The sequence below is a fragment of the Oncorhynchus mykiss genome, chromosome 2 (genome assembly GCF_057628025.1).
Source record: "Oncorhynchus mykiss isolate SJ-2025 chromosome 2, ASM5762802v1, whole genome shotgun sequence".
Classification (NCBI taxonomy): Eukaryota; Metazoa; Chordata; class Actinopteri; order Salmoniformes; family Salmonidae; genus Oncorhynchus; species Oncorhynchus mykiss.
Genome location: NC_143023.1, coordinates 94,228,197 through 94,241,366, shown reverse-complemented (window position 1 = coordinate 94,241,366; position 13,170 = coordinate 94,228,197). Strand labels below are relative to the sequence as shown.

General features: G+C 38.3%; 1 protein-coding gene across 1 annotated transcript in view; it reads left to right on the top strand.

The window, feature by feature from the left end:
* LOC110500060 (troponin I, cardiac muscle) overlaps positions 1-5,807 on the top strand; it is an 11,349-nt gene extending 5,542 nt beyond the window's left edge. The window contains exons 3-8 of the mRNA XM_021577199.3: positions 1,112-1,166; positions 1,846-1,977; positions 2,134-2,223; positions 3,146-3,319; positions 3,521-3,604; positions 5,248-5,807. Of these exons, the coding sequence (XP_021432874.1) occupies positions 1,112-1,166; positions 1,846-1,977; positions 2,134-2,223; positions 3,146-3,319; positions 3,521-3,601 (532 nt within the window). The 3' untranslated portion in view covers positions 3,602-3,604; positions 5,248-5,807. The remainder of the gene's footprint in view (positions 1-1,111; positions 1,167-1,845; positions 1,978-2,133; positions 2,224-3,145; positions 3,320-3,520; positions 3,605-5,247) is intronic.
* The last annotated feature ends 7,363 nt before the right edge of the window (positions 5,808-13,170 follow it).

Genomic DNA, 13,170 nt, shown 5'->3' with positions numbered 1-13,170 from the left:
TCCTCCTTTATTCGGGCTTGGGACCGGCTAAAGTGACCCAAAAGAGACTCTGGCAGAGTTACTTAGTTTTTTATTTTTTATTTTATTTTTTATTTTTTTGTTTTTTAGTTTAGTTTTCTTAATTTGTTTTTGTTTTTAACCTTATGGTCCACTTAGGAGCCTACAGAGTAAAACATTTTTTTTTTTTTGTATACAATCTACATTAACAATCTAAATGGACCAAAAAGAGACAATAGAAACATCTGCCAATGGCAATGTGAGAAAATGATGGTAACTAGTCTGGCCCTAGTTCAGGTTTCAATTATTATAAAAAAAAAAAAATGTAAGCCAGGGCGAGATCAGCCAGCGGCGGCTTCCCGCATGTGCGATTCATTTGCAGTCTGGACGAGGAGGGGTGAACATCTCCTGCTCTGACTGCAGCTGGGAGGGACTGCTGCGCGAGGACTGGGCCGCCTGTGAGTGCTTTGGGATGGGGTGGGGCCCACGGCAGCACCCGCTGCTCGTTGAGAAGAGTAAGAAGGATACATGCTTTCACGTCAGAGTCTCCAAAAGTCTCCAATAACATCAGAAAAAGTTGCTAGATTTGTCGCTAGTCGCTTTTTTGAAAATGTGTCGCTAGAGGGGTCTGAATACTCGCTAAATATAGCGACATTGTCGTTAAGTTGGCAACACTGCTCCTCAGCTCGGCAACAAAAACAATAAAATTGTAGTGGGGCGACCGTGGCGCTGCTTTCGACTACTGCGGGATCCACCTTTAAACCTAACCTAACCGATAACTTGACCCATCATTTTATGTGTGGCAAAAAGTGACATCCCCAAAAACAAACCACACAAACATACATGGCTCCTCTCACACATAGGTTACTTTCTGTCCCTAACAGTAAAACTAAAACTAAATCATATAAAAATGTAATATAAATGTTTTATAAATGGTAAAGTGGATCTGAATTTGTAATAAAAATATTAAAACTAATAGAAATAAAAATGTATATAAAAACACAGAAGTATAATAACCTTGGTGTGTATTTTAATAATGAACCATATATAAATGACAGGTTAGCACATTGAAATGTTATCTCTCCCCCCCCCCCCCCCTCTCCTAATGACACAGACCAAAACCAAAAGAAAAGTCCAAGATCTCCTCAGCCCGACGGTTGGGTTTGAAGGTGAGCGTTGCATTCCATTGTCAACACAAGAAACACACAAGTCGTCTTACATTTGCGACATGAATGTTATATAAACATAATGCATGCAATAATGTGTAGCTCATGAACCCTGACCTCTTGTGACCCTTTTTAACATATTTTGGATGTTAATGCTCCTATAGATCAGATTGCTGACTCTAGCTTTATTCTCCTGTAGATCAGATTGCTGACTGTAGCTTTATTCTCCTGTAGACCAGATTGCTGACTCTAGCTTTATGCTCCTTCCTAAAGATCAGTAGTTATCAGATTGCTGACTCTAGCTTTATGCTCCTTCCTAAAGATCAGTAGTTACCAGATTGCTGATTGTGGCTTTATTCTCCTGTAGATCAGATTGCTGACTGTAGCTTTATTCTCCTATAGATCAGATTGCTGATTGTAGCTTTATTCTCCTGTAGATCAGATTGCTGACTGTAGCTTTATTCTCCTGTAGATCAGATTGCTGACTGTAGCTTTATTCTCCCGTAGATCAGATTGCTGATTGTAGCTTTATTCTCCTGTAGATCAGATTGCTGATTGTAGCTTTATTCTCCTATAGATCAGTTTGCTGATTGTAGCTTTATTCTCCTATAGATCAGATTGCTGATTGTAGCTTTATCCTCCTATAGATCAGATTGCTGATTGTAGCTTTATCCTCCTATAGATCAGATTGCTGATTGTAGCTGGCCAGATGCTAGAGGTTGAGGTGGAGGAGAAGAAGAGAGAAAGAGATGAAGCTCTGGCTGAGAGAGTCCCTCCTCTCAAACTGTCTGGCTTGTCTGTGGAGGAGCTCCAGGTATACACATTGTATAAAAAAACTGTTTTGAGTGCATTTATAATGCCATATAAGCCGGGCATAATGCGTTATAATGCATGACGCAGTTGAAATTCCTGACAGAAAGTGTAACAAAATAAAATATGATAAATGAGCTGTCTTTTGTTTTCTCGGCAGGATTTGTGCAGAGATCTGCACCACAAGATCGATGTGGTAGATGAGGAGCGATATGACGTGGGACTCAAAGTTACCAAAAATGACAAGGAGGTAGGATACCCCCAAAATAACTTGTAGAAAACAAATCATTCCAGAGGGAAATGACAAGGAGGTAGGATACCCCCAAAATAATTTGTAGAAAACAAATCATTCCAGATTGAAATGACAAAAGATAGTTGAAATGTTTTATAGATTATTGTATGTAAGGTAAAGAATTGCTCCTGTGATATCATAAAAGGATTGCATTATTCCCCTAACATTTAAATCCCTTCTACTTCTATCAGTCCAACATGCACCTTTTTTGAATGCTTGGACTGTACATTTGAAGATGACACTGTTAAAACACAGCCTCCCGGTGGATACATACATTTAGAGCGAAGGTCAGCCACAGTACATACTAGTTACTGTACAACTGGGAGGACTAAGTGTGCAAATTGGACTGATAGAAATATGGGCCCTGGTCCAAAGTAGTACGCTATAAAGGGAATAGGGTACCGTTTGGGACGTAGACGATGTCAATTGTCACAGTTAATGTGCGAAAAGGGTCGTTAAAAGGGTCGAAAAGGGTCGTCGAAAAGGGTTGTACCTCGAAAGTAGCTCAAATCCTGCTTACTGTGACTGTGATACGTGGCTGCTTCTCTCAGCTACTCTACGAGAAAAATAAACTCAAACATTTTTTCATCAGTCCACTGTTGATACAATCCCAAAATGTTTTGCATGTCAGCAGTCAAGTTGTCAAGATATTGGACTTTCAAGAAGCAAAGTGTCACTTGTCACATAATCATGATGATATGGTAAGTGACACATCTTGAAAACTTGACTGATGACATGCCACACATTTTGGGACTGTATCAACAGTGGACTAAGGATTTTTCCTTCAGGATGAACGCACTACCTATAAGTCACTCTGGATAAGAGCATCTACTAAATGTCTAAAATGTAAAAATGTCCTTTGTTCTTTGTGCTCTGCCAGATCCATAATTTAGGACTAAAGATCATTGAGCTGCAGAGCAAATTCAAGAAGCCAAACCTGAAGAGGGTGAAGATCTCAGCTGAAGCCATGCTCAGTGTTCTGCTTGGCTCCAAGCATAAGGAGACCATCGACTTCAAGTCCAACCTCAAGACAGTCAAGAAACCAGAGGAGAAGGTAAGACTGGTGCATGCCCGTTCGTACTTCACGTGCAAGATGTCTACTTGCTTTTATATGTTATTCAGCTACTCTTACAGGCGGTTGAAATCTGAGAACCTCTTCATCTCTCGGACAAATTATGAACTTGTTGTTTATTCTCAAAGTAGTTTGTTTTCAATGAATGATTTAGTGTAGATAATACATTTCTGTTCCTCACAGAAAGAAGAGGTCACCGACTGGCGTCAAAATGTGGATGCCATGTCTGGCATGGAGGGCAGAAAGAAGATGTTTGACGCTTGAAAGGTACACAAAACATTGTCTGTACTGAGAAGATCAATTCCAGCATTCAACCTGCAGAGCCTTCAGAATGCATTTATACCCCTTTTGTTGTGTTACAGCCTGAATTTAAAATGGATTCGACATGTTTCTGGCCCATCTACGCACAATACCCCCTAATGACAAAGTCAAAACGTGTTTTTAGACATTTGTGCAAATTTCTTGAAAACGAAATACCGAATTATCTCATTTACATCCGTAATCCCACCCCTGAGTGAATTCATGTTAGAATCACCTTTGGCAGCGTTTACAGATGTCAGTCTTTCTGGGTTAGTCTCTAAGCTTTGCACACCTGGATTGTACAATATTTGCAGATTCTTCCTTTTAAAATTCTTCAAGCTCAGTCAAGTTGGTTATTGATCATTGCTAGACAGACATTTTTAAGTCAAAACTGTAACTAGGCCACTCAGGAACATTCAGTGTCGTCTTGTAAAGCAACTCCGTGTGTATTTGGCTTTGTGTTTTAGGTTATTGTCCTGCTGAAAGGTGAATCCATCTCTCAGTGTCTGTTGGAAAGCAGACTGAACAAGATTTAACTCTAGAATCTTTCCTGTGCTTAGCTTATTACGTTTATTTTTATCCCCCCAAAACAAATCCCTAGTCCTTGCCGATGACAAACATACTCATAACATGATGCAGCCACCACCATGATTGGAAAATATGAAGAATGGTACTCAATGATGTGTTGATTTGAATTTGTCCCAAACATGACGCTTTGTATTCAGGACAATAAAGTACATTTCTTAATTTTACCTTAGTTAAATGTCTCAGTTTTACCTTAGTGCCTTGTTGCAAACAGGATGCATATTTTGGGAATTTTTGTGTTCTGTACAGGCTTCCTTCTTTTCCCTCTGTCAATGAGGTTAGTTTTGTGGAGTAACTACAATGCAGTTGACCCATCCTCAGTGTTCTCCAATCACAGCCATTAAACTCTGTAACTGTTTTAAAATCACCATTGGTCTTATGGTGAAATCCCTAAGCGGTTTCCTTCCCCTCAGGCAACTAAGTTAGGAAGGAAGCCTGTATCTTTGTAATGACTGGGTATATTGATACACCATCCATAGGGTAATTCATAACTTTACCATGCTCAAAGAGATATTCAATATCTGCATTTACATTTATTTATTTTTTTAATCTAAAGTATCAATAGGTGCCCTTCTTTGTGAGGCGTTGGACAATCTCCATGGTCTTTGTGGTTGAATTTGTTTGAAATTCACTGCTCAACTGAGGGACCTTACAGTTATCTGTATGTGTGTACATAGTACAGAGATGAGGTAGTCATTCAAAAATCATGTTAAACACTATACTGCACACAGAGTCCATGCGACCTATTATGTGACTTGTTAAACACATTTGTACTCCTGATTTTATTTAGGCTTGCCATAAAAAAAGGTGTTATTTATTCAAGACATTTTAGATTTTCCTTTTTAATAAATTAATTTCAAAACGATTCTAAAAACATAATTCCACTTTGCCATTATGGGGACTTATAATTCCATAAAATAACATAAAATCTCACTTTAATCCATTTTACATTCAGGCTGTAACACAAAACAATTTGTATGAAGTCAAGGAGTGTGAATACTTACATAAGACATCATGTTTTGCAGATCAGTGATAATTATCACGTTATCCTCCAACGATGGCTTTGATGATTGAAGATAAAAGACGATGCGACAGAGAGGGCAACTGAAGGTATGAAGAATAACTGTAGGAGATAACTGAGGGAACACATGGAGAAGAAAAATAAATACAGACAAACATTTGTTCTTTTTTGTACGTGAAATAAAGGTTTTGATTTAAATGACTGTATGAGAATGTTGAAGGGAAAACAGTGTGTGTACAATAAACTTAATATTAGTGTGTTTGAGCAAATGCATTTCCTTATTTTCAATGCGTTTATGTAGAAGTTACAAGCCAATCCTTTTTTATTTGTAGTATTCCAAGTGTAGTTTCTTGTTTGACGAACGATATTATCCTCAACTGCCTGATGATGGCAGTGTTAGCTTGAGGTCGGAGAACGTTGCTTCCACCCACCAAGTTGCTATTTTTCTCTATTATTGGTTGTCTACTGTACAAATGTACTATTGAATGTCTATATACATATACATCAAGAGTTACTTGTTTCAAAACTGATACCAATTAAATAAACTTTTAACTCAATTGTAAATCATCTGCTTGTGAAATTATTATGGGGGCATTATGCATTGCTGTGGTAGGGATTGGGATTCAACCATTTTCTTTTATTTCAGAGAGCTAGTCAAACAGCGGAAGACAGGACAATACTCTTAATATACTCTCTGTATTTAGGAAATAGATACTCTGGATATCCATTGGCTTGGGGTGTATATTGTACATTTATTGCCAATTTGTGCAAAATATAATATTTTTGACAGAGGTACACTACCGGTAAAAGGTTTTAGAACACCTACTCATTCAAGGGTTTTTCTTTATTTGGACTATTTCTTTTTTTCTACATTGTAGAATAATAGTGAAGACATCAAAACTATGAAATAACATACAGTGCCTTGCGAAAGTATTCGGCCCCCTTGAACTTTGCGACCTTTTGCCACATTTCAGGCTTCAAACATAAAGATATAAAACTGTATTTTTTTTGTGAAGAATCAACAACAAGTGGGACACAATCATGAAGTGGAACGACATTTATTTGATATTTTACACTTTTTTAACAAATCAAAAACTGAAAAATTGGGCGTGCAAAATTATTCAGCCCCTTTACTTTCAGTGCAGCAAACTCTCTCCAGAAGTTCAGTGAGGATCTCTGAATGATCCAATGTTGACCTAAATGACTAATGATGATAAATACAATCCACCTGTGTGTAAACAAGTCTCCGTATAAATGCACCTGCACTGTGATAGTCTCAGAGGTCCGTTAAAAGCGCAGAGAGCATCATGAAGAACAAGGAACACACCAGGCAGGTCCGAGATACTGTTGTGAAGAAGTTTAAAGCCGGATTTGGATACAAAAAGATTTCCCAAGCTTTAAACATCCCAAGGAGCACTGTGCAAGCGATAATATTGAAATGGAAGGAGTATCAGACCACTGCAAATCTACCAAGACCTGGTCGTCCCTCTAAACGTTCAGCTCATACAAGGAGAAGACTGATCACAGATGCAGCCAAGAGGCCCATGATCACTCTGGATGAACTGCAGAGATCTACAGCTGAGGTGGGAGACTCTGTCCATAGGACAACAATCAGTCGTATATTGCACAAATCTGGCCTTTATGGAAGAGTGGCAAGAAGAAAGCCATTTCTTAAAGATATCCATAAAAAGTGTCGTTTAAAGTTTGCCACAAGCCACCTGGGAGACACACCAAACATGTGTAAGAAGGTGCTCTGGTCAGATGAAACCAAAATTGAACTTTTTGGCAACAATGCAAAACGTTATGTTTGGCGTAAAAGCAACACAGCTGAACACACCATCCCCACTGTCAAACATGGTGGTGGCAGCATCATGGTTTGGGCCTGCTTTTCTTCAGCAGGGACAGGGAAGATGGTTAAAATTGATGGGAAGTTGGATGGAGCCAAATACAGGACCATTCTGGAAAAACCTGATGGAGTCTGCAAAAGACCTGAGACTGGGACGGAGATTTGTCTTCCAACAAGACAATGATCCAAAACATAAAGCAAAATCTACAATGGAATGGTTCAAAAATAAACATATCCAGGTGTTAGAATGGCCAAGTCAAAGTCCAGACCTGAATCCAATCGAGAATCTGTGGAAAGAACTGAAAAGTGCTGTTCACAAATGCTCTCCATCCAACCTCACTGAGCTCGAGCTGTTTTGCAAGGAGGAATGGAAAAAAATGTCAGTCTCTCGATGTGCAAAACTGATAGAGACATACCCCAAGCGACTTACAGCTGTAATCGCAGCAAAAGGTGGCGCTACAAAGTATTAACTTAAGGGGGCTGAATAATTTTGCACGGCCAATTTTTCAGTTTTTGATTTGTTAAAAAAGTTTGAAATATCCAATAAATGTCGTTCCACTTCATGATTGTGTCCCACTTGTTGTTGATTCTTCACAAAAAAATACAGTTTTATATCTTTATGTTTGAAGCCTGAAATGTGGCAAAAGGTCGCAAAGTTCAAGGGGGCCGAATACTTTCGCAAGGCACTGTATATGGAATCATGAAGTAACCAAAAAAGTGTTAAACAAATGAAAATATATTTCAGATTTGAGACTCTTCAAATAGCCACCCTTTGTCTTGATGACAGCTTTGTACACTCTTGGCATTCTAATTAACAGGTGTGCCTTCTTAAAAGTTCATTTGTGGAATTTCTTTCCTTCTTAATGCGTTTGAGCCAATCAGTTGTGTTGTAACAAGGTAGCGGTGGTATACAGAAGAAAGCCCTACTTGGTAATAGACCAAGTCCATATTATGTCAAGAACAGCTCAAATAAGCAAAGACAAATGCCAGTCCATCATTACTTTAAGACATGAAGGTCAGTCAATTCGGAAAATTTCAATAACTTTTAAAGTTTCTTCAAGTGCAGTCGTAAAAACCATCAAGTGCTATGATGAAACTGGCTCTCATGAGGACCGCCACAGGAATGGAAGACCCAAAGTTTCCTCCGCTGCAGAGAATAAGTTCATTAGAGTTACCAGCCTCAGAAATTGCAGCCCAAATAAATGCTTCACATAATTCAAGTAACAGACACATCTCAACATCAACTGTTCAGAGGAGAATCAGGCCTTCATGGTCAAATTGCTGCAAAGAAACCAATACTAAAGGACACCAGTAATAAGAAGAAACTTGCTTGGGCTAAGAAACACAAACAATGGACATTAGACCGGTGGAAATTTGTCCTTGGTCTGGAGTCCAAATGAGAGATTTATGGTTCTAACTGCCGTGTCTTTGTGAGACGCAGTGCGGGTGAACAGATTATCTCTGCATGTGTATTTCCCACCGTAAAGCATGGAGGAGGAGGTGTTATAGTGTGGGGGTGCTTTGCTGGGGACAATGTCTGTGATTGATTTAGAATTCAAGGCACACTTAACCAGCATGGCTACCACAGCATTTTGCAGTGATACGCCATCCCATCTGGTTTGGGCTTAGTGGGACTATCATTTGTTTTTCAAGAGGACAATGACCCAACACACCTCCAGGCTGTGTAAGGGCTATTTACCAAGAAGGAGAGTGATGAAGTGCTGCATCAGATGACCTGACCTCCACAATCCCCCGACCTTAACCAAATTGAGATGGTTTACGATGAGTCGGACCGCAAAGTGAAGGAAAAGCAGCCAACAAGTGCTCAGCATATGTGGGAACTGTTGGAAAAGCATTCCAGGTGATGCTGGTTGAGAGAATGCCAAGAGAGTGCAAAGCTGTCAACAAGGCAAAAGGTGGCTATTTGAAGAATCTCCAATATAAAATATATTTTGGTTTGTTTAACAATTTTTTGGTTACTACATGATTCCACGTGTGTTATTTCATAGTTTGGATGTCTTCGCTATTATTCTACAATGTAGAAATAGTAAAAATAAAGAAAAACCCTTGAATGAGTAGGTGTTCTAAACTTCTAACTTTTGACCGATAGTGTACATCTATCTTTTAATTCTTATAATAAACCGTCCGGGTACAGTGTGATCATTATTCATTTCCAAGCGACATGGCATTGTACAGTTAGTTATGTGACACGAATCAAATTCTCTGAAGTGCTCTTGGTTGTGTTCACCAAATATAATGTATCACTTACATAGATTTATTTACACTCTCAAATAACATGTAGTAGAATATAAAGTATCACCACCAAAACTCAAATCAAGTTACTATGTGTGGAAGGTCACACATAATAAGAATGGTGAGGACAGAAGGTCTATTTTGGTGAGCCACTCACATGAGGTCCAGAATCTATATAGTAACCCACTTTTCATCCCTCCAGCCTCACAAAGACAACTAGTAACGTTACAGTAGCTTTTCTTCACCTGAAAGGTACGTTTCCAGTATTAACATAACGCCTCAAAGGAGGAACGTGTAAAATCTGATTGTGGTAAAGAATTTTATTTTGTGTCTGTTTTTGACAGTAGCTTGCTGTCAGTGTGAGTAGATACCCCAACAAAGAGATGTCAAGTTGAAGTTGAAGTTTGTACATGTGATTTATGTCAGGATTGTTTTAGTTTGCCAACAATTTCTATTGCAATCGGGTAAGACCAGAACTTTATTGCATTTTTTGTTTTCATGGTAAATTTCATGGTAATTTTATGAATTGGCAAACAACCAGAGAATTGTTTTCTGTTATGTATGTTTGATATATGTGATTTTTGTGAGATATTAAAGAAGATCGCTAACCAGTTTAGCTATTTGTGCTCATAACTCCATCTCCATTTGTGTGTACAATTCATGCAGTCTAAAGTCTGCAATACTAAAAAGGAGATCTCTTGGGAGAAGACCTTTCTTAATCAAGTTATAAATCTGCATACTAGCATTCTTTGATAATACCCCAAATACTAAACACTAGTCAGATATGTTTCTAAATCCTAAATTAAACACTGAATAAAATAAAGACAAAATACTACTCTGACAGATTTATTGTGTGTTAACAGTACTGACTTTCAACCATTATTTTATTTCTGCAAGGTCATGTATTATAGTTGTATGTTGTACGATGTTATATTACAGTCATTTGCTGTCGTTAAAGAAATAAGATTGTTTTTATTTGATAATCTGCTAGAATAGATTGGAATATTATCAAAATGAACTAAATGTATTGTTTTATGTATGTTTTATCTAAAATAGTTTAGCTATAGTTTGGCGTGCTGAAAACTGTCCGTAATAAAATAAGCTGTCTGTCTGTAATATGATGTAGTTTTGAAAACGTCTTTGAGTCTGTTGTAACTGTTGAACTTTTTTACATTGTGAAATATGTAGGAGACACAGAGAACCGCAACCATGTCTGAAGCGTAAGTATCGACGTCTCATATTTAATTGCATTGCTGTCAACATATACAGTGACTTTAGGAAGTGTACATCCCCTTGAACTTGATCCACATTTTGTTGTATTACAAAGTGGGATTGAAATAGATTTAATTGTATTTTTTTGTAATTGATCCACACAAAATATTTGAAGTGAAAGTAAAATTATAATTGTTTTTGACAAATTAATACAAAATATAGTCGTTGCGTAAGTATTCAAACGTTTGTTTAGGCAAGCCTAAATTAGTTCAGAAGTCAAATGTGGCTTAACAAATCATATAATAAGTTACATGGACTCCCTCTGTATGAAGTAATAGGGGGTGACATAATGACTAACCCTTCCTCTGTCCCCCATACATACAACATATGTAAGGTCCCGCAGTCAAGTATTGAATTTCAAGCCCAGATTCAACTACAAAGACCAGGGAGCTTTTCGAAAACCTCAGAAATAAAGGCAGTGATTGGTAGATGGGTAACAATAACAAATAAGACATTGTATATATCTTTAAGCATGGTCAAGTTAATAATTAGGATTATGTATTAAACCACCCAGACAACTCAAAGATACAGTCATCCTTCTGAACTGAGCTGCAGGACAGGAAGGAAACTGCTTAGAGATGTCACCATGAGGCAATTGGACATTTTTAATCAGTTACAGAGTGCAATGGCTGTAATTGGAGAAAAATGAGGATAGATCAACAGCATTTTAGTGACTCCACAATAACGACCTAAATCACAGAGTGAAAAGAAGAATAGAAATATGCAATAAGACACTAAAGTAATATTGAAGAAAAAAAACATGGCAAAGGAATACACTTTTTGGCATAAATGCAATGCCTTATGTTTGGGCAAATCCAACACAACACATCACTGAGTAACTGTCTTCTTATTCTCAAGCGTGGTGGTGGCTGCGTCATGGTATGGGTATGCTTGACATTGGCAAATACTGGGGAGTTTTTCATGATGAAAAGAAATAGGATGTAGCTAAGCACAGGCAAAATCCTAGAGGAAAATCTGCTTCAGTCTGGGAGAGGAATTCCCTTTTCAGCAGGACAATAACAAACAAAAGCCAAATCTACACCGGAGTTGCTTACCAAGAAGGCAGCGCATTTTCCTGAGAAGCCCCGTTTTGAATTTAAATCTGCTTTGAAAGCTATGGCAAGACCTGAACATTGCTGTGTAGACATGATCCCAACACCTTGACAGAGCTTGAAGAATTTTTAAAACACTAAATGGGAAAATATTACACAATAGAGGTGTGTAATGGTCTTATGAGACAAGAAGACTTGTAGCTGTAATCGCTACCTCAGGTGTTTCTAACATGCATTGACTCGGGGGTGAATACTTTATTAGTGTTTTTATTTTTCATTCATATTTAATAAATGTTAGAATTTTTTTCTTACACTTTGACATTCGAGAGTATTTTAGATTGTTAAAAAAAATTGTTTAGCTCATTTAAAACAATTGACAATTAAATCAATTTTAAGCCCACTTTGTAACGATAAAATGTGAAGAACTCAAAGGAGGGTGTAGACATTTTGTAGGCACTGCAGTAAACAATATGCAAAGAACATAAATGTAACAATCTTCTTCTTTTGGGGTTTTGGTTTCTTTCTCTCCAATTGATTGATGTTGGTCCAGGCCGGTAAGTGAATTTTCATACTCAAACCAGAACAAATGTGCAGAAATGAACACGGCCCTTACACAATGATCATCTTGACAGGTGTAATTAACATTTACATTTTAGTAATTTAGCAGACACTCTTATCCAGAGCGACTTACAATTAGTGCATTCATCTTAAGACAGCTAGGTGAGACAACAACATATCACAATCGTTTCAAGCACATTTTCCCTCAACAGCAGTCAGTGCTAGTAGGAGAAGAAAAGTCCCTTTTTTTTGGAGGTGGGGCGGAGTGGTGGGGGGAGGGGGGGGTGTAGGGTTTGAACATAGCCTTAAGGTAAGGAGGGGCAGTTCTCCTTGCTGCTCCGTAGGCAAGAAAGAGAGTCTTGAAGATGATGCAAGCTTCGACTGGAAGCCAGTGTAGTGTGTGGAGGAGCGGGGTGACACAGGAGAACTTAGGAGGGTTGAACACCAGGTGGGCTGCTGTGTTCTGGATAAGTTACAGGGGTTTGATGGCACAAGCGAGGAACCCAGCCAACAGAGAGTTGCAGTAGTCTAGGCGGGAAATGACAAGGGCCTGGATTAGAATCTGCACTGCTTCCTGTATGAGGAAAGCTCGTACTCTTCGGATGTTGTAGAGCAGTGGTCACCAAGATCACTTTCTGAGTAAAAACGCAAGCCGAGATCTACCACTCCATTTTTTAACATGACTTAAAAAACCTAGGCCTATTAACCAATTAAAAACAGTTCTGTAGCAATGAGGTACAGTATGTACAGTAAGCTGTAGGCCCAATACATTATCACTATGCTTGAATTGCCCTGCCAATTTTGTTCTTCTCAGACCATTTTGAAATTAAAAACATTTAGGTATATTATCACGCTTGTAATAGACTATTTGTTGCATTACTTGTGAGTCACAGCTGAGTGAGCTTCTTTGCTTTTTACTGTACTGATGACCTGCATCTGATGGTCA